Source organism: Taeniopygia guttata, chromosome 7 (assembly GCF_048771995.1).
Source record: "Taeniopygia guttata chromosome 7, bTaeGut7.mat, whole genome shotgun sequence".
Taxonomy (NCBI): domain Eukaryota; kingdom Metazoa; phylum Chordata; class Aves; order Passeriformes; family Estrildidae; genus Taeniopygia; species Taeniopygia guttata.
In genome coordinates, this window is record NC_133032.1 from 35,597,501 (window position 1) to 35,619,975 (window position 22,475).

At 39.5% G+C, this 22,475-nt stretch overlaps 1 protein-coding gene across 3 annotated transcripts in view; it reads left to right on the forward strand.

Annotated features, from left to right (window-relative positions):
- The window catches only part of ARHGAP15 (Rho GTPase activating protein 15), a 318,797-nt gene that overhangs the window by 288,099 nt on the left and 8,223 nt on the right, over nt 1–22,475 (forward strand). For all 3 annotated transcript variants that reach the window (XM_030278121.4, XM_002198396.7, XM_072931738.1), the window contains one exon: nt 7,667–7,772. In XM_030278121.4, coding sequence (XP_030133981.4) covers nt 7,667–7,772 — 106 coding nt within the window. The remainder of the gene's footprint in view (nt 1–7,666; nt 7,773–22,475) is intronic.

The following is a 22,475-nucleotide window of genomic DNA, read 5'->3' on the forward strand; positions in this document are numbered from 1 at the left end:
AAGCCCACTTAATGTCTGCTTAACTCAATTTGTCAGGAAATGTAGAACAATTTCCTCACAGCCTGAAATTTGGTAGTGGTTCAAAGTCAAAAGGCCAGGTCTAGTCTTATTCAAATGATATAATGAACAGTCTTCAAATCTAAATCTCCCTTGGGGAGATGCTGTTTACTTTTTTTTTAATCTTAGAAGAAAAAGAAAAAAAAAAGGAAAAGTAAAATGTATGTTTTTCTTTGATTATTAAAAATATTGAATCCTTTTAACCCCTTCATATGGGTCAGCTGAAAAATGAACTTCCTTGCTTCCTTCTTTTGCTGGAGGTTAATATACTAAAGGTTAGGCAGAGCAGAGCAAAAATACCAGAATGAATATGCAAAAATTATTTCCAGCATATCTTAAAAGTCTCTTTTTAAGCACGTAAATTTACAGTTAAAACATCTAAAAGATATCTCCAGTTTTCACTCTTCCTGGGATCTCTCCTGGCACATGGACAAGGGGCCCAATCCCTCCTCTTGGTGGCAATGCCAAGGGTGCAGGGAGGAAAGTCAGAGTGCATTTGACATCTTTGGTGGGAATTTTGCCTGGGGAAAGCAGACAACAGCTGAATAAATGTGATACAGCCCCGACTTTGTGATTGTTCTGGGACAGTTCCTATTCAGCATCCTAATTTTCAAGTAAGGTGAAATCTGAGAAATGCTTTGCCACCTCGGCCCTGTGCATCCTTCTATCCTGCTGCAGGTTTGTTCATTCCCAAATTACTGTCCAGCCTGAGGTTCTCAATGACACGGAAGTCTGGAGATCATAGGGATGCCAATGCAAGCCCATCTTCAGTGGGGGCCAGGGGAGGTTGTGGAGAAGAGGGGAACAGGGATTTCAGGAGTTGGCAGTGTCATGTTTCCACCACTTCACCCAAAAAAAAAAAAAAAAAAAAAAAAAATGGTGATGGTTCACTGCTGTTGTAGGGCAGACTTCACCACTGTGAAATCACCTCTACAGCCAAAAATAAAAAAGAGGGAGCAAAACACCTATATATAGAATAAGCAAGAATCTTGACTTTAAAGACATGTATAATCACACACCGATAGGTTAAAAAAATTCAATTAAATTTTAAATTTAAGGGGTGTATGCTGGTTTTGCCTTTGAAGACAATTTTTTTTGGAAGTGTGAGCAACTATTTGTGTTTGGAAAGGAGTGCAGGTCAAGCATCGCAGCGCAGCCTCTCTGCTGGCTTTAACTGCTGTTGGGGAGGTGCGTTACGGCCTCGAGTTGTGCATTTGCAGAGAAAATATCACCCCGTCCAGATGCTCAAGTCTGCTCTTTCTGCTCAGAAAATCCTGCACGAGGCTCTCGTAGCGAATGAAAAACCAAGAAAAGAGCTCGGCACGTTTTCCCTTTGCATGGTAGAACTTAGAGGTGAAACACAATCATTTCAGTCTGGATCAGACTATCGTTTAGCAAAGTCCTAAGTCTAATTAACCCCCAAAATTGTCTGACAAGGTTCATTCCTCTCCGCTGCTGCCTAACTGGTTGTATGTACGCTGGGCATGCAGTACCTAAGTCAGATGCTGCTTTGTTATAATTAGGGCAGCAAATTTTGTTTTCTGTTTGGTACTTGCTGTTACATATTGCATGTAATGTATGGCACTGTTAAGGGAAAAAAATTGGAGTCAAAGTGCCTGGAAAGTTAGGTCTGCTCTGTAGCACTGTGAGATTGTTGACATCTGCCGAGGTTGGAGAGCTCAGTAAGCAGGAAATGGGGTGTCACTCTGAGTGGTAGTTTACCATTATCCTGGCATCCTAATGAAGTGTCTGCAGTGCACAGAGCTTCTGGATGGCATCTTAACGCACGGCTAAGCAAAAGCACTTCTCTCCTTGTCACTGTCATCCATCTGCCTGCACCCTACTGTAGCCAATGGGATGGAACCATGCTACAATGTGCTATAAGCCATTTAGAGTTGCACATTGCATAATCAGTCCCATCAAATATGTAAAAAATGACTATTATTGGTTATTTCCCTCAAACTCTGGCACCTGGAGTTCAATACATTAAAGTTTAACTTTTCTAAGTGCTGTTTCTTCCCATTAATTCCACATATATTTTTGTTAAATGGGAGCAAGTTGCAAACTCATTGTCTTGGGTCTTGCTAGTGGATCACAAAAGTTGTATGAATATTCATTGCAAATTCCACTTTATATTACACAGGATGAATTTATCAATTGCTCAGATAGAGTGGTTTCACACAATTCTCATTTTCTTTTGCAACAACTAATTCTTAGGCATGAATAAAAAGTAAATCAATTCGGATCACAAATTGCTTATTTTCTTTATAGCTAATATTAGTTAGTTTCAACACTTCTTATAGATTTTTTTAAAAAGCAAGAAAATATTTTACAATATATCTGCAATAGGGGATTGCCACAGTGTACTGCGAGTGATTAAAATTGGGACTTTTATGTTGCATGCTGTCACATTAAAATATCCTGAAATTAAAAGTGGTACGAATAAGTGATTTATCTATTAATACATTAAAACCTGTGTATCTTAACCAGCATGACTTCCAGAATATGAAGACTTACCAAACGAAAGCAGAGTTTTGGGCAGTTGATGTGTCAGGAAAAAAAAAAAAAAAGAAATTAAGCCAACAGAGTACTCTCTTTTAAGCAAGTTTTCATTCCCTGATAACACCAGAGCCATCAAGGACTGGGGTTAAGCATTGTGTGACAGAGCAAGCTTCTAAAATGGGCAAGAGCGAGATGAATTGGCTAAGTCGGGTGTTTATTTATACAAACAAGAGGGCAGAACATAATTTAGTTGCATCAGGAATTTTTCACAGACATTAAAACTATAGCAAACATAACAGCAGGGATGCTTGCACAGCAGCACAGTGGGGAAGCTCACAGAGCGTCTGCCCACACTCCGGCTGGCTGTAGCCAGCGCCATAAGTCTCACGATTTCATTAGCACTCGAAAATCCACCTAAACCACCCCGTTCCGATTAAAAAAAATATAAAAGGAATGAAATAAACAACCCAAAAAAAAAAAGCAAACAGAAAAAAAAGCCCCAGACAAGCCTCGTCTTTCTCTCGGCAGCCGAATCAGTTGAGAATTGTTGGAAAAACTCTTGGCAGGCAGATTTTGCTGTAGCAACAGTGTGTGACGTTTTAACCACAGCAGAAATCTTATCCAAAAAAACAGAACAAGGTGAGAAGTGCCTGTAAGAAAATCAGGGAAAACCATGCCTAAAAAGCCAACAACAACAAAAGGTGGCAGATCAATAGTTTGATATTTTATGCAGGATCATAAATCACTGGGTTTTTTTCAGCAGTTCAGCCGTGAGGCTCGAAAGCATAAAATGAAAGCATGGCTTGTGATAAAATTAGGCATTAATGTGAAGCATAAATGCCATTTAACATTAAACATGCACAAGCCACTGAAATGCCTGGAAAAGGGAAATGGGCGCTATAGTAAAACTATACAAAGTAAATCAGACGTGAATAATGCAGCAGGTCTGAGGAGGGTCACGGGTGAGACCCCAGTACCTTACAAAATAATGAATGCACGTCAGGTTAGAGACACCCATCCCTTCCTAGCCAACGTGAGTTATTGGAGATAAACCCTGGACTTCCTGTTCTGAACAAAGTGGCTTGTTGTAAACATCTATGTCAATTTAAAATTAATGATTAAAAGAAACATTCGGTGGGATTCTCTTAAGTATTCTTTATGGACACGAGTGCTAAAGGTTACTTTCTTCATTCATTTTTACCCAGCCACTGTTAATGTTAGAGACACGTCATGTTTTCTTCTGTGCCCAAATGTTTATCTAAAGCTCATTTACAAAAGGGCTTATATAATAGTAAGAGGGTTTTTTTCAATGCATACTTCATTTAGATATAAACAAGAGAGCATCCCCACAGTTTTGCTCTGTTAAAGGGAGCCAGCCCTATTTTTAAAGACAGTAACCCAAATTCTAAATATAGTTTCTATGATTCTTTTACATGGCAAAACCATCTGTGATTCACTTAAGAGTATCCTGATCTGCTGAAATTATCCCCTACGTCTCCCAAAATTTCCCCATAAAATGCAAAGAGGATTAACCCTCCTCTCATTCTATATTTGTGATTATGATGACTTTCCCTTCCAAAATTTTCATGGGAAAAAGAGAGTCTAACTTTCCCAAATTATATTTTCCTCTCAGATTTTCACCAATTCTTACAATAAAAAGAATGTAATTAAAACCAATATTGTTTCTTTTTATCACAATTGCTCTGCTTCCTTTTCTAGACTTAGCTGGAAAATTTAACAGCTGTTCAAAGTGTTTTCCTTCCCTTTCACCCTGCACTGCTGGGTTTCATGATACAGCACAGGGAAAGGGGATAACTTTTTCCCCCCCCTATTTTTAAAAACGCATGTTTAAGGATTTCCTCCCTACACTTGTGCAAGGTAAAGAGAAAAACCTAAAAAAAAAAAAAAAATTAAAACATCTTTGTACTCAGGGATCTGAAAGGGAAAAATTTCTAGGAATGTGGAACTGAAGACATTACAGAAATAAAGCAAATACATAGGTATTTCAAATGAAACATAAGATCTTGCATCTGATCTGTTAAATATTCCATCAACAAGGTCAAGAGTAAAGACAAGCCCAGCCACAAAAACTGATGCGAGAGTAAGCTTTAATAAAAAAAATGAACAGTTTATCCTCTTCAGCTTCTCAAGTGGAAAAACAAATTCTTTTATACCAGAGAAAAATCAAGCGTGTATAGAGCATTTTAAAAAAACACCGATACCAACCATTTTAATGAAAGAATACCCAATATTTTCATGGAACTATAAAAGGGAACAAGACTAAGTGTTATGGCAAAAAGCCTGGGCTCAGCAGCTTTGTGTGGGAAATGGTGAAATGTGACTGTGATTTATAATGAGAAAAGGTATCTACAACATACAATTTTCTACCTAGCTGCAAATAATAATTCATAGTGATGTCCCTTCCAGATAAAATACCTTTGCAATGTAGGACTCATGTGGTAAAATGATCATGATAAATGTCAGACCAGTGCAGGTAACGGCTTTACAAACCATTAAGATTAGCTGGCTCTTTTTTTTTGATGATAACAGTAACCATGCTGTGACTCTATGTGGTAATAATATCTCAGTACTGATAAATGCCAGAGCCAGGCAGAGGTGTTTATCATTCCCAGTTCAGAAATGCTGACTAAAGTTACCACATGTTGCCTGTTTTTTCTTCTTTTACAATAGACTAACAATTAACAAATAGACCGATGCACAACATAATTTTATGCAAAATTTCAATGGTCTTTGTGTTTTATTGCCTATCTAAATTTTCCCTATGCTCCAATACTGATGACTTTGGTACGGTAAGCCCTCGAAACAAAGCTTTCTACCATTGCCATTCTTTCAATAAATAACATTTTTATAAATTAATACCAGGGGAGAGGGGGGTTGCTATTTTGTCTCCTTTACAAATACGCCTCACAAAGAATTGCAGCCTCTGTGAGCAGCAGAGGGTGCAGAGATGTGGTTCCCCTATCTGGTATCTGTGTTAATCAACACAGAGCAGAAACACTTCCGTCAAGACAACACGATAAAGTTTTACTGTGCAACACTTCCCTGTAAATGTTCTGCAACAGACAAAAAGTGAGAACTTTCTTCTACTGTGTTTGTCTCTGCCTCAGTATCTAAGTTCCACTCAAGTCCAATGAATTCCAGGGCGGGGGAGTGGCAAAACAAACAGAATTAAAAATTAAACTACTTGAGAAACTTTATTTGTGAAGTTGCAGGAGAGGAAAGGCAGCCTAAATATAAATATAAATATAAATATAAATATAAATATAAATATAAATATAAATATAAATAGTAATCTAGTGAGATCATAGCAGGTCTTATCATGGCACAGCATGTCCAGAGAAGGGCAATGGATGCCATGTGGATGTGGCACTTGAGGACATGGCTTGGTGGTGGACTTGGCAGTGCTGTGGTAAAGGTTGGACTTGGATCGTGGAGGACTTTTCAAAACCAAATGATTCTGTAATTTCTTCTATGTCCACCAAGCAGCACAAATGAAAAGCCCAGAGAATTTTCACTCCCTTCCTATAATAGATTAACTTCTGCAAATTTCATATCATTTTCATTTGTGGCTTCATACCTATTTCCCCTGGGCAGTTCACCCAGAGAACAAAACTGAGCAGTAGTAATGGCTTGTGGCAGAAAATATCAAGGGATGACTGCACTGCAAGACTGAGGGAGGTTGTGCTGTTCAGAAGTTAAGGATTTTTGTAGGTCTGACCAAAACAAGAGAGAAATACACAGGTGTGTTCTTCATTTATGTTTAACTTCATTATCTCTATTGTCACTAACTCCATAAGAAAGTTTGGTGTTTTGTTTTTTTTTCCTGGAAACTAATACCTGTGCACTGCCTACTTTTAGGTCTTTGTCTTCCATGTCTATATGATTGTTAAAATTAAAAACAATCTCAGTATAAAACATCTCTATCTGTGGGTATGAAGTATTAATCTCAGCAGGAATTAGCAACACATGCTGAGGAAGGAATATTATCCTAGTAATTTTAATTTTTAAATTAAGCTTGATTGCAGGAAAATTTTAACGTGATTTTTTTTTTTGGTGAAACCTTTAAATCAAGTCACTAATCACCACGTATGCTTATGCAGCACCTACTGCAACTGGGATTTAATCCTGATTGAGATCTCTGAGTGCTAGAGTAATATGAATATTAAAGAGGAACATATACGAAGAATGATAGGTGATAATTAAATCATAGATGATAAGATCAGAAAAGTGTTCTCAGGTTATCTAGGGCATGTAACATGCAAGATGTTTTCCCTACGTCAGACCTACTGGTACCTTATCTAATCTGTTCCTAAATAAAAGAACAGTTGTACATGACTTTGCTTTAGTTGCAACATCTCAGACAAATCGATGAAAATATCAGCCAAACCCTTCCCACAAAACTATGAATCATGGTAAAACAGGAAGGCATACCTTAATAGAAATGGCAGAACTGTTCTTATCACCCCAAAGGAGAGATTGAAGTCCTAAGTGCTGTATTCTTTATTACTAATTTTAAGTTCGAAACACATTTTTTCCTGCAGAAATTCCAGTTCTGGGGTATCATAGGTATGAAAAAATATCTACAGTGGAACAGTTTTTTGAAATAATTTTTCACAAGGTTGGACTACTAAAAACAATAGCAAATTTTATGTTCCCAAATATGATGGGGCGTTAAAGACAGATTATTATGATGAATAAAAAAAGGACAACAAGGATTACATAGAAAGTGCACCTATTACAGAAGCTGTACCACTGGACAAATGTAATTCCAAAGGATAATTCCATTTAAGATGTGGATCTCTTGCTTCTTGGAGGCATTTGTTCTAAGGAAGGTGTTCTATCAGTCTAATAAAATAAGTTAAAAGCAAAAAAATATTTTTCTGTAAACCAGAAAATGCTTTCTTAAGATGAACAGGTAATTTTTAATCATTGTAAACTACTTTTGTTCTCTGTTAAGGTGAAAGAAGGTATGAAATATTCTGGTTTTAACCATGTATTCATGATGACTTTTCTTGTACAACCATTGTGCAAAGCAATGCCCTAATGTGGCACTCAATGAGTTATTTTCTTTTTTTTTTTCCTTTAGAAATCCAGGACAACGCCACTCGCATCAAATGCATAAGGAACCTGGTAAAGAAGCTCCCTAGACCCAACTATGACACAATGAAAATCCTTTTTGAACACCTACAGAAGTAAGTAGAACCATGGTATTGACAGATCAGTAATTTTAAAAAAGGAATCAGAATGTGGTGTTGTAATCTTATTGGAAGTGTCATCCAAAACACCAAAGATAATTGCATTCTTTGGCAAAACTAAGCATGATTTATGGTATCTATTTACATCTTATTCCTGCACAAGAAATCAGGATGTCCAAGCAAAATCCCAAATTTTAACTCAAGTAGAAAGCAGGACAATTCTGTTTCCTCCAATGCAGCCAAAAACATTGGGATTGCCATACAGGTGCATTGAATTGGCCAAATGCAACACGTTCCAGATTGGATTCACCCATTTTGATTGAAGTTCTCCAGGAATGGCCTTTTGGATGGTCATGGTTTGAACACTGAGGTCCCTGCTGTTCAATCCCCTGTACTGTCCATGTACAGCCTCACTCAAGAAAACGCAGCAAGTGCTCTTGTCCCTTGCTGTTGGCACTACCCATGCTGTTTTTTACAGTCACTTTTCAGCCAAACTACCCCTAAAACTGAAGGAACATCAGGATCTGGGCCCCAGCAAGTCACAGAGGACTATTTCATCCCAGGAACGATGTACTGACCCCAGTGAGGGAGTGATAAAGGCTCCAAATCAAAGACCATTCTGAGCTTATAATGAATGATGCCTTTATAGTGATCATTTCTTGGCATGTGCATGTAAGAGATGTAGATCCTTTATCTTGTTTTGCAGCTTCCAGCTGAAATGGCAAAATGAAGTCTGTATAGTTGTGGGAATGTCCCTATTTCATTAGGTATGGAAGGATTTTAAACAGTCCATAAAATGACTGAGTTTGGCCTTGCAGAAAAACAGTTTTCTGTGTGTTCATTTGATGCACTGTGTGCACACATTCTCTCCTTCAGCAGGTTATCTAGAGAAGGATGATAATTTATTACTGGCAATGGAAGAATAATAAGGGAAATTATTTCCTGGGAAGAACATGAGTGCAAGGAGTGGGTACACGCTGTCAGCACAGATATGCCATATACAAAATTTACTGCACTCTGTGTGGCATTGATCTTAACCTGAAAAAGTTTTGTTGCCATGTCTTAGGGGAGAGATATCAGGTATACACAATAAGTCTTTGATCTCGTAGTTAAATCATTTGATTGAGACTCGGGAGACGTGGGTTCAGTTCTTGGCTTTGACCGGATGTTCTGGGTGACCTTGGGTAAATCATTTAATCTCCCTGTGCCTTGGTTCCTTGTTTACAAAATGATGATAATACTTCCTTTGTCTGCCTTGGCTTTTTAGAGCATAATCTATTTGGTACAGCAATTGTTTCCTGATGTGGATGTGTAGAATAACTGGTGAAACTGGACCCGCACTGGTGATTTTTTGGAGAAAAGAAAGCAAAAGGAAAAATAAACCTGCTAAAATAGAGAAAATAAAATACCAGTAGTTCGTAATGCAGAGGTACACTGAGGCAACACAGTGGCACAGAGTGATGGAAGGCAGGAAGATGTGACAGTGGAGCTATTTGGGGGTTTAAGCATTAGGGAAGTAATTGTCTGAGTCTCTCTGAAGAAGGTCAATCTTCTTCTCTGCCTCAAACACATCCTCAGGAAAAAATAGGGCTATTCCATAAGCTTTGCTCCATTGATATGGAAGCAACAGTAGAAAAGATACTGAAAGCAAAAAAAAAATCCCCTCTAAAAATAAAACATATGTGCTCTCTTGAACTTGTTGATGCTAAAGAGCATCTGAATGATCTCATGGCTCCATAAATGAGAATGAAGTAGCGTACTTACATTTTCAGTAATTATGTGATGCTTATATTCTGCAAATAGAGACAATGTGTGTTTGTTTTAATCAGTCCAGGAAACATGACTTGTTTGCAGAGGTTACAAAATGTAGAGTTATATTAATTTTGGGGACACTCTTCAGAAGAGCAGCGTCAATGTCCCTCAGCACGGACTTGCACCACCCCCTTTAATCACAGGACTTTCTCAGGGCAAGTTACAGGAGTTTCAAAAGTTTCTGATTAGTTGGAAAAATAACTAAACTGGCTTTATATGAGGCATATTACTGCAGTTTCTATATTTGCTGTTGAGATGGATGTTCTTGCCCACTGTTGAACTGGTCTTAAGGGGGATCTGTTGGGGAGAAGATGAGGGATTGCAGTTATGCTGTTTACATGGCATTCCCTCTCTTTCTCCTACCCTTCCCTTACTCCTTTCCTGTCAGACAGACAGAACAGGGCTATACACATCTGGACCATGGGGCTGTTCAAGCCTGTGACTTCCATACAGCCCATGAGAGTATCTGTCTCACTGACACTCAGCACGAGAATCCAACCTTTGCCTTATCCTAAGCCATTCTGCAGCAATCCAGTCTGCAGGAGCAGGTCCAGAGCCAGCAGAAATAACAATGAGAAATGCATTTCAGAAGGGTCCTCCTTAGAAACCCAGAGAAAGCAGGTGATGAGAGAGTCTGTGAGAAAGGCCTGGCAGCAGGGATTAACACCCGTGGCATATATCTCTCTGAAACCAAGCTCTCTGAAGCTGCAAGAAGTCACAGTGCAGTGTATGCACAGGAGATGGATAAAAAGCAAAGTTGGGGCTGCAGCACCTGTTCTTTCAAGGGGTTTTTTTGCATTTGATGGGAAAAACCACAACCCACTGACATCCCTGTTCATCTTTTCATGAATTCTCTTCTACTTAAAAGCAAAACAGACAAAATCTGGGGCTGAACAGACATATCACATAGCTGTTGTCAGTCTAATTCCATAAGGAATTGTTCCATTATGACTCATGCTGGAAATAATTGAACACAACTACTATTAGGCTATTCATGCTTCTTCCCAAAGATGAGCAAACCAAACAAATACACTTTATACAGGAAAGAAACAACAAAAACCCAACCTGAGCAGAAGAGCTACAGAATAAAGGGCTACAGAAAACAGCCTGTTCTATTTAAAAATGTTTAGAGAATATTTGCTTGCTCTGTACAGCCCATGTATTTCTGCCCCATACACCAATTCCACAGGTGTCCTCTCTTTCCTCTTCCTTACTCACATATGATTTTTACTTCCAAACAAAGTGAGCAAATCACAGTTACCAGCTTAAACTGATGCACCTTTCCAGTCCCATTTTTGGGGGCACATAGGACATCAAATGATGCAGAAACATTGTCTTGACTTTTTGCACAAACATTAACTGAGCGCCATGAATCCCTATCTGAGAAACTATTTTATGTACCCAATAATTTACTCACAGAATTTTAATACAAGTTAGGCAGAATGAGAATTTCACTCTATGTAGCATTTTATGACCTGTTTTCACCACAACACCTTGAGGTAGCTGTTGCACACCCTTTGGGAAACCGAGGCACGAGAGGTTTAAATGACTTAACGTCTCAGGATAAACCAGCAACACAATTTGAAAACCTGAATGGGGCTTTTTTATTTGAACAGAAGCTTCTCCAGTGACCACAGAACTTCTCATTTCTCCCTCATGCAAAATGCAGCAGGGAGGAGAAACACCCTGGCTGGGCCCTCAGTGCTGCGCTCCGAGCTGGCGAAGGCGGATGCGCTCTCCTCCAGGAGCCGTGTGCCTGCGCTACACAGCACTGTGCCTGAGCTCATGAGCTGTGCTTATTAATGTTAAATTAATGAATCTCAGCCTGCTCTGCTTATTAGGTTGAGCTCTGTGCCACCATGAGGCAGCTCTGCGACTCCCAGACCCGAGCTGTGCCACATCTGACCAGGCTGGAGCACAGGGCAGCCAAGCTCCGCTCTGGCTGTGCCCATCCGTGTGGGCACCCCTGCAAGGGGAGGTGTCAGAGACAAAAACCCCTCTCCTTGCTCCTGATTTCCCTGCACAAAGGCAGGATAATGTGTGTTATTTACAAAACTATAAAAGGGATGTTGAAATAATTAAAGGGGAAGGCAGGGGCCAGCTCCCATCCCTCTCCCTTACGCGGAAAGCGCGGAACCCAGATGCCCAACTGTGGAAGATATTCTTCCAGCAGCAGCATCTGCCTCCTTGGCAGGCACTTCAGGCAAGTTGTCTGGGGAGCTCTGCAGTTGCCTCTTGGTTTATCACGTGGATCTGTTAATGTGCCCTATCTGGCTGGCTTGTCCAGGCAGGAGCTGATTTGTTTTAATTCACCTTTGAATCCAAGAAACTCCCATTTATTTTGCTCCATTTTTCCCGTACTCCACATAGCATGGCAAGTAATTTTCAGATGTCATCCAGGCTTTCTGCCTTTTCAGAGGGAGAATGATGATTTTCTCCCTGATTGTCTTCCCCCTCTGTCCAAATTCTTCATTCTTACTATTAATTGTTTGCATTGATTTCACTGGAAATATGCTCCTTATCAAAGGTAGAACTATATGTCTAAGACAAACCCCCTAACTTTTGTTAGCTTATTATCTTACAAAAGTCATAGTATTAATCTTCAGCTGTTTTGACAAAAAAAACCAAACCTCCCCCATGTTCATAGGTCTGTGAACAGGATGAAAACATCCAACTTTCACAAACAGTGGGGAGGAGCAGTCCCCCTACCTCAAACCTCACAGCCTTTGGCAGCAACATTCTGAAAAGCCAAGTTTTTTCCAAACAACTAAAGAGACTTGTTTCTACCTATTAAAAACTAAGAGAAAAAAAGAAAATATAAAGAAAGAGAAAAGAAAATGAAGCAGAGCCATGCATAGCCAGCAGCCCACAGTAGCTCGCACACCAGGACACAATGACAATGTGATGACAAATCCAGCAGCAGTACCCAGAACTCTGAGGGAAAACCAGAACATGAAGTTTAAGTACAGCATATAGTAATGCTATATGGGATGTCTGCAAACATTTTTTTTTCCCTCCAAAGTTGGTGGAAGGAAGATGTAGCAAACATATGTGATTTTCGCTTGCTAAACTACGTGTCATATCAGCAGTTTTCAGGCAGACTCACGTAATAAATGTAGGCTCAGGAGAGCCCTTTTCTCACACAGAAAAAGAACAGATTACACTGAGAACTGTGCAAGTTTTCTATTAAGTAAAAAAATAATAATAAAGGTAAAATCTACTGAAAACAAAAAACAATCCCCAAAATGGAAATATTATTAAAGAAAAACTCTGTCTGGGAAACCTCAGTGAATCTTTGGAAGACCTACAACCCAAAATGTGGAATGGACACTTCAGTTTTCCCTCAAGAAAAAACTGCCCAAATTTAGAAAGGTGCAGAAGCCTTTAAATAAAGGCACAAGAAAGACTATTTGTTGAAATATGAATATGAATCAAGACCTTTCTTTATAATCAGGCAACTCATGAGCAGGTTTTGGTTTTCAGCCATGGGACAGCAGCAGGAAGAAAAGTTTAACTGTGCTCCTAAAAGCTTTGGGGGAGCAGCTACTGGAAATGTGAGGAAAAGAAACACCCTCCTGCACCAGAGGAGTAAGTAGGTGAACTGACCAGTTACATGAAAGACTCAAGAATACCTGACTGGCATTTTAAAATTTATATGACATGATTTAACAATCTTTTAACTTGAGAAGGGTAATTATATATTGAGATGCGCTTTTGGACACGTGCTTTTCTCAGTCTCAACTATGAAAAAGTTTTACAAAGGAGCTGGAGCAATGCCAACACTCATCCTATTTTCCACAGCTTCCCGGGGCTCATTTTGGGGGAAGGAGAAGAATTAAACCCTTTTCCTCTCTGTTAAGCACACATCAGTCTACTACTCACCCTTTGGAAGTAACTGGACAAAAGAAAATGTGCACCAGGCACAAGTGTGCACAAGACAGGAGTAATAGTAGATTTTGGGTTAAATGGAAAAAAACAAAACCAGTCTCTCAGAAGCATCTTTGAGCATTTTTATTTTGTACTTTTTGGGGTTGGGGTGACCGGCTACTGAGAGTTTTGCAGTCATGCCAAATCCTGCTCTTTGAGGAATAAGAAAGTTTACAAGGTTTAGTTCTTCCCCAAATAATACCTTACTGCTTAGTGCTTATAACAAGAAGCATGATGAGTAATTAAAGCCACATTTTCACCCCTTGCTTCCATCTATTTTCTATTTCCACAACTGTATTTAAAAATATAAACCCTGATTTTCATAACAGTCAGGCAAATAATTGCACGCGGCACTCTTCAATGCTACCAAGTACTGAACTGGTGTATCAGCAAATAACAGAATGATAAAAATAATTAACATAGTTTTAATTTAAATATTTATGACACAGTTGACTCTGTGGCTGCATTGTGCTGAGTGCAGTACACAAATCCTGATAGATAGAGCCCCTGTTTCCAAGAGCTCCTATTGTTCATCCCACATTACTCAATATCAAACAATCTCAAAAAAGCTTTTCAAACATTAATTAAATCTCCTAACTTTCTTTTCAGGTCAGTAAGTTTTATTATCCTAGTTGTGTAGATAAAGAAAGTGAGGAATGGAGAGGGTGAGGCACTTTCCCACCATGACACAGCCAACACTTCTCACTTCCACTCTCTGCTTGCTCCCCAATCCCCCAGTGGAGCCCCCCAAGCCTTTGAAGGCTCATCCATGTGCTGTGGGTGTACGTGTGCATCTGGCCAGCACATCCCAGGCAGGGCTGGTTACTGCTAAGGACTCTTCAGCTAATCAGGACCACGTGAGAATCTTGCTTCTGGTTTGCACTCGCATCAGCTTTAGCAAAATATCACCGGCGGAGTAAATTTATGGGATTTTGTAACCTCTTAATATGGCTTGGGGTTAGTGCTCATTTCAGCTCAAATCCTTTTTTGTTGGCCAAAATTAGGAATGCTCAATTCATTACAATGGCTCTGTCCCCCTTTTTTTTTTTTTCTTATTTTATTAGGGGAGATTGGGCCCTAGCACACTAATGTCCACAACAAGGTCATCAAAGGGTAAATTGCAATGCTTTTCATTTTTGTGCCTAAAGATACATGATTTTTCTCAGAATTAAGGTTGTGAAATAAATAATTTGTTTGAAGTTTCTCAGATATTCATTGGAACTTTTAAAAAAACGAAACAAAACAAAAAAGGCTTTAAGGCCAAAATGTCAGCATTCTGTGCAAAATAATTAATATGACACAATAGGATCTATTCTACTATTGATTGAAAGGGAATTTATGCAGGTAATTCATTAAGGCTAGTTGGATTTTGGCATGTAAATCCCCCAGCACTTTGATGGGAAAACAGACCCTGATATTTTTCTGTTGTTGTTGTTTAATAAGCTATAAAATACATGATTTTCAGTTGCAAATACATAAAAAGCCAAAGCAAATACCTGAACAACTAGGGCCCTGCTCTGTAAGGGTTCTGGAATGACATTAGATCAAATCCTTTTTCACACACTGCAAAAGATACAACAATCATTTCAATCACCATGTTAAGAGAATCAATACAATTTTTCCTTCCAGAGAATGGTACTTTACATTCCAATATTTGCAGGCTATCACCTTCATACATCTCTTTTTGTGGTCAAGTGCATGATTACTACTTCTGACAGGGTATTGGCCATTTTCTTATGAAGATCTACAAATTCTTGTAAATAAACCAATCTGAAAAAAAAAAAAAAAAAAAGAAGAGCAAATCTGTGGACTGGAATGCACTCTACTTGTAATGGGAACAAAAAGCTGGCAATGAAATATAAACCTAAATCACAGCAGAATGACCTACTTTAAGGCATTTGCCAAAGAGACAGTGTTTTAGACAGCTCCTCTGAAGTAGCGTCTTTATGTCTATGCCATCTGCAGATTTATTATTGTGCTTTAGAAAAAAAAAAAAAAAAAGAAAGAAAAAAATAAAAAAAAAAAAAGGAAAGAAAAACCTACAGTATGCCTGAACAAAACTCAGCTTCATCTATAGAAAGATTCCAGTACTGTGGGCACCACACCCACACCTACTGATGTGGTCCAAGTTTTTTCTTTAGAGGCACCTAATTAAGAAACCCTGACTCATTTACATGGATATGTTTGATCTAAATTACACTCCAAACCACACCAAATTAGGAGCATCTGTGAATGCGAAGTGTTTGTTCCCAGTGCCTGGTAGAACAGGGCCAGTTCTGGACTGCACATGTTCAAGTGACGAAAAATATTTCAGATGTAACATACTTCTGAGACCCACTTTTCCACTAATAATTCATAATGAGTTAAACCAGTATCTCTGCTTCAGCAATTATTTCAGGCTGGGGACAAAAAAAAAAAAAAAAAAGTAATTTTACTTTTTAAAAGGAAGGGTGGGGGGAAAAGCAGCAGTGGGCAACCACCTAGTTTGGTGGGGCATTAACACAACCATTAGTTACAATTTAAATCTGTGCAGTGCATTTGTTTTCAGATATACTTTACACCTAAAGCCTGGAATGAAGGAAAGTATAAATTAATGATTGGTTGTTGTTCACAAACAAAACCTTCTGCCTTGGTGAATGGTCTTCCCTCATTAATCAGTTTTCCAGAGGAGTCCGGGTGGAAGGCAGGGTCTCAGCCCAAAGATGCAGCACCCTACATAAATAGTAACATGAAAAATTCAAGATTACCAGATTTGAGAGTAATGCCTCCCTTTTCAGGCTGCACTGCTGGTGGCTGGCTGTGCCTGCTTGCAGCCCAGAAAGCCACTCTGTACAAAAACGGGTCCTGTGGCAATTAGGAAACTTTTATCTCGCTTTCCCATCACCCACTAAGAGCGAGCAGGGGGGGCTGCAGAAGCCACTGGTTGCTGCTTTGCTGCCTTACTGGCAAACTGAACAAAAAATAGCCTAAATCTCACTCTAAACAGCCCAAGAACCGAGGAGTGTAAATCCGAATTCCACGCTGGGTTTGCAATTCCCAGCCCACTGGCACAATTTGGCACGACCTTTGGATTTGGCCCATAGTGTTTGGCAGCCACCTTTTATTCTTCCCATCTTTTATACTTTGTGAACAGTCCAAGTTACATAATGCCAGTGACAATTTGTTTATGGCGAGCATTGGAGTCACTGTTTTATGATTACATTCAAACTTGAAGCCACATTTTGACATCTAAGGATCATCTTGCATTCTCGTGTACTCTATACAATGAAGGTTTGTGTTCCAGTGAGGAGCAGGGGGGAGGAACTTTATAAATAACATGACTCCTTTTGTCTGAAGAGATTTTAATACATTTGTCTGACCTACTGTTTTTGCAGTAGCTAGAATATAATTTGAATATATTAATATTTTCAGCAACTGTGCTGAGAGAGCCCAGTTAATAACTTATGCATGGGTGTATAGATACACTTCAGACAGAGGTAGTTTTTAGCCCTTATGTTGGTAATACTTAGAAACACACAATGAAAGAGCCTGTTCTTTCCTCCTCTTTGTTGTGGGCATGCATTGTGATGGTATGGAGCCAGTGTTCTTTCTGTTGTCTACACAGCCTGGATTCAATAAGCAGTTATATATGCATATTATGACAATGTGGTCAAGGAAACCAGATTTTTTTACTATACCTTCATGTGCCTGTACAGTATAAAATCTGGTATTTATTTTTCTTGTCCTCATTCAATATGTTAACAAAATCATAATTTGATACAGGTTATGTTCACTTTATAATTAAAATTATAGAGTTAGATGAAAATACAGCAAGATGTTGCTGAATGGAAAATATTTATCTTTTCGTACATTACGCATTATGGTGCTATGTAAAATCATAAATCTGTGAAGCAGCTCTCTCCAGCCAATTTGCCTCCTCCCCTGGTCCACACGATGCAGCCAGTTACCTCCTCTGAGCTGAGGGTCCTACATCCACCTGAGCCCTGACATTAGATAACACTGCCACATCCTCTCCAGAGCTCTGCTGTGGTCTTCCAAAAGAAGACCCCTTGCCATGGCGATAAGCCAAGAAAAAGGAATTCAGAAAAATTCTGTAATTTTTCCAGCTTCTCCTGTAGCTCTCCCAGAACCTTCACGGAAAAAGCACAAAGTTTTTTACACCATGTTCTCTGTGTCAGCACTAGACTCAGGCTACCCAGACCACCTCAGGACAGCACTTCATCCATCTGGAAACTGTTCTCACCTCCCAGATCGTTGCCATCCACACTGCCAAGTGCAGGCCTTCACCAAAAACCATCAGCAGCCACCATACAGGCAGCCTAGGGCATATGGGACAGCCCTAGAGCATATGGAAGCTTTCCAGTAAGTGAAGTTTACTGGGAACATCAGTTTGCCTTGTTCAAACTCTCAGTCCAGAGAGGATTTCCACAGGGCTGTGGTAGCAGTAGTAGCAGGCAACTTTAACCACCTCAGACAACCCAGATTGTTTCCATGTCTGGATAAGGGTCTCATAAAAGTGTCATCAGGATAAGGAGTTTTCATTCCTTCAGAACATCTACCCCATGGAAGTCACTGCAGCTGCTCTGGACTCAGAGCCAACCCTGAGATTTCTATCACAGGGCACATTTCAAGTCTCATTGAACACATTTTGGATCTCACCTGGCCTCTATGGTGAGGAGCTGCTTAACCTTTCCAAATTATACAGGAAGAGCTTTCCATTACTTCTCATATTAAATTAAGTTTATCCAGCTCTGCATCCTGAAACTACAATGTGTGCGTGCTATAAGAGGCACTTTCTAAGCTTGTAAATCCATTTACAAACATTCACTTCAGGCCAGACGTTTTGTGCTGGAGAGGGAGCACCTACAGAGAGGTGTCCTGGAACCCTTCTACTGTGTGAGTCGTCCAAAGGCTGATATCAGGACCTTGATATCAACAGCAAGATTGTCCCCGTTGTTCCTAAATCCTTCAATCTCTGTTGAACATGGTTTGGGTTAGGATGTCTAAGAGACTCATGTATGTTTTCTCACCAAATTTTTTAACTGTGGATTTTGATCAGCGTCAGACAGAAGCAGATATTGGCAAATCTGGTCACTTGAAGCTTCAAAGATGAAAGAAATACAACTACTGAGAGAGGTAGGGCTGACTGTGTAGAGTATAAAGACTTTGTAAAGTATCTAAGGCAGTTAGACCAGAGTCATCTGAGACCAGCACATGTGTGAATGGGTATTTGACTTTAAAGGAGCTAATGAGAAAATTCAAAGCTAGTTTAAAGCCAGGAAATATTGCAGAACTTGCAGTACTACAAAGGGTTCTTCTTAGAAAGACACAATATATGGAAAATCCTCCACTCCAGGCAGTCCCTGCATTTAGTGCAGCAGACTAAACACGTGCACAAAAAAATAAACATCAAGCTAAGGTGAGCGGACAAGACAGACAAATTGTAAGTAGAAAAGACAATGCTGACATAGTAAATTCATTGCTCAAGGGCGAGTAAAATGTAAATAAGTTTAAAGAAATCAAAGACTCGTGGCATATACTCACTTGTGCATTTAAGAGCTGTGTTCATCCTACTCGTGCTCAGTATCAGGGCTGAAACAATCGTGGTGCTGGGAGGCATGTTAAAGCATCTTTCAAATCTGATATAAATGCAGTGCATATATATTGCAATCGTAGCTTGTGGAGAGCTCAGAACTGAACCTGGGAGAGTAGGAATCCTGGTTGAGGTCAGATCCCACAGAAAATCATCTCTGTTGGGTAGATCACTGCAAAAAGACTTTCATTTTAAACAACAAGATGGTAACAATATGGGATTAAAAAAAATGGATTTTTTTTTTTAATATTTGGGACAGTTAATAGGCCAACATTTGAATTTTTTTTTCATTATTTAAAAAATCTTGAAACAAAATAATTTATGAAGTAATTGCAATGCTTTGATTTGATGTTTTTGAAGGTCTTTTCCAAACCAAATGATTCAGTGATTCTATGATATAAAAATTCACAGAAAAAGGAAAACTTTTGTGAGAGTTTGCTCCCTGGCTTTTGTGGAATTCTTTGTCACATTCTCTGATTTCAATGTCAAAAATTACTGGGTTTCTCATAGAACTGAATAATTAATTCATGACACTGGACAAAACCAATGTGTTGACAGTGAAACTATGTCTTTCATGGGCTGCTCGAGACACACAAGAAAAGATGAATTTCTGGGCAGGATGTCTACAGCTCAACATCCCAGGCTGAAATTCCACTCAATTGCCCTTTCTGGGCTCTAAGTCAGAAAGTAAACCTGTCATGTCCAGGGCTGAGTTATTTGCTGTCAACTGGATTATAGCACAAAAAGGCTGTAATTGAAGGCTGCAAGAGGTTAGAGATTGAACATAGTCAAGAGCAGTAACTCCACTTAGTAAAAGTAGATATCACCCAAAATGAGAAAAGTTAAGCTCATATAAGGTGAAATTCTGACTCCATTGTGGCTTCCAGTTTCTGGGATTTTTGTCAGTGACTTTCAGAGTAATCAAAATTTCACTCACTGCCCAGGGAGAGATGCTGCAAAGGGTGTGATGAAGTGAAAGTTAAAATAACTCTTAACCTGGGGCTTCCAACATACATTCTTTGAGCAGAGACTGCTGCCTAACTCGGGGTTTTCATGATGTAGCAATGCAGACAGCCCTTCAGGGGACCAAGGGGATAAAACTGTGCTAGTGGAGTACAGCTGGGATGTGCAACCAGAGCCACCCTGCTGTAAATACTGAAGCTCCCATTGTTCAGCACCCTGTGGGACAAGGGGAACTGGACTACTTAGGCATAGTAATGTGCAGTTTGTAGGAAGTGATTTCAGAAAGCTGTAACATCACTGAATACCTGTGGCAGTGCTGGCACCTTGCACCTGAGGCCCTCCCTTGAAAGGCAGAAATTACTGGAAGAGAGAGCATAGAGCTGTCTGACAGATGCACTAATTTTACTGGGAGCAGGAGGATTAAATTATAATACAGTCTCATCATCTTTCTACCTTTCACACCAGTAAATCTGAACCAAATACTGCAGTTGATGTGCCTCTGGGAAGAAGGGACATAGGGTCTCCTGTGTGTTTTCCATATCCCCACTGCTTTGGGTGTGCTGCTCGGAGTGGCTTCTCTCACTGAGGTACAAACCAGAGCTGGTGGCTCTGTTTTTTCGCCATGTACTTTCTGTTTGTCCATCATTAAGCACATCAAAGCCTCGGTGTCTCCATCAGGAAACAATGCTGTTAATAACATTAATCCACCTTTATTAAGAGCCTTTAGCTCTATGGAGGAGCACCAAATATTATTAAGACAAAGACAAGAGGATAATAAGGAACCGTGTTTTTTCCCTTGCTGACCTAGTTTCTAACCTCGCTTTAAAATCTTCCCTTGATTTTAATTATGCTTAATCTAAAGCTAAGCTCACAAATCTAGCAAACTTAAGGGCTGCTTTTAAAGTGAATTTTCTCGCCTGTCAGAGTTCCTCAAGCTTTCTGCGCTACAGTCAGGAGTTTATTTCCAGCCCAGGCACAGAGCTGGGGCATTTCTCTGCCAGCACGGTGACTGCTGGGCTCATGAGCTCAGGCACCACCTTGCTCCACTCCAGCCTGGGCACCACAACATTCTTCACAGAACAATTGCAGTCCTTTTCTCATCAGCCATAGCCAGAGGCAGCAATAAGGGTGAAGGATATCTATCATGAAAAGTCCAGTGTCAATGTGTTCCCCCAATTTATTTACTGACCTTCAATGCAACAGCCATACTCCTGACCCTCATGAGATGAAGCCTAAGGGGAAATGGCACTGAGCACCAATTCCATATCCTGTTGTTCTGTGGTCTAAATTAAGTGCTAATTAATTACCACTGGCATCTTTGGCATTGCCTGTCAAATTGGATTTAGGATATCCTTTCGCTGTTTAAACAAATAGCCCTACATCTAAAGCTAAAATCCCAAGTGTCAGCATTTTCTTTACTTTTAAATTTTTATTTTAAAATCCAGTCAGTATGTTCACGGATTTTTGCAGGTAGAATTCAAATAAAAGAAACAGGAATTGATATTGTCAATTTTGATTAATAGTCCCTCATTAATAAACATCCTGTTATTCAGTTTCCACCTGCAGTTGCTGATGTTGCCTGGAATCAATTAACTCATATAATTTGATTTATTTTACAAAGACATTTTTGGATGTGCTGTGCTGATGATAAAGGTTCTATATTTACAATTCGTGATTTAAGCGAGATGGTTACTAACTGCTTTTTATTTGTAATGTTAAAAGAAAGCTTCAGGCATTCTTGAACAAAAATATTTAAGCAATTTAAAAAGTTAAAGCTTTATTTATTTAAAACTATCTGTTGCCTTCTGAACCACACAGGCCACAAAAGCATACAAATCCAGGAACTATGACAGGTTGGTCTTTACAACAAGCCAGTTGTTCTGGGGGAAAAATACATATCAGAAGTAGAATTGGAAATAAATTTTAAAAATAATCAAGCACAGCAGAAGTTACACTACCAGCCAAAAATACATTTTAGGCATTAAGGTGGTAAAGGTGGTAGTCTTCTGTCTGAATTCTTAATATTCTATGTAGTCGCACACTGCCTTTATCACTCTACTATCCAAACACCTCTAAAAGTATATCAGCACACAGCGGGTTTTGCTCTCTCCCATCCCCTCCCCAAAGAGAGGCTCGTGCTCACAGTGCCTGTGTGACTTTTGGGCAGGGATTTGCTCTTTTTTGAGCTAAATTTGCTGCTACAGGGCTACAAAAGAAAGCAAGAATGAATGCCTTGTGCACAGAGCTGCAGGCAGAGGAGTCCAGGATGCTCCTTGAGGAAGTTCACGGCCTTCAGCTGACTCCTACCAAAAGGCTGTGCCCAAACAGGCCAACTGCAGGCACAACAGCAACATGGACTAGCCAGATCTGTCCTCTTCAGAGCACCAGTCAGAATCAGTTGGCAT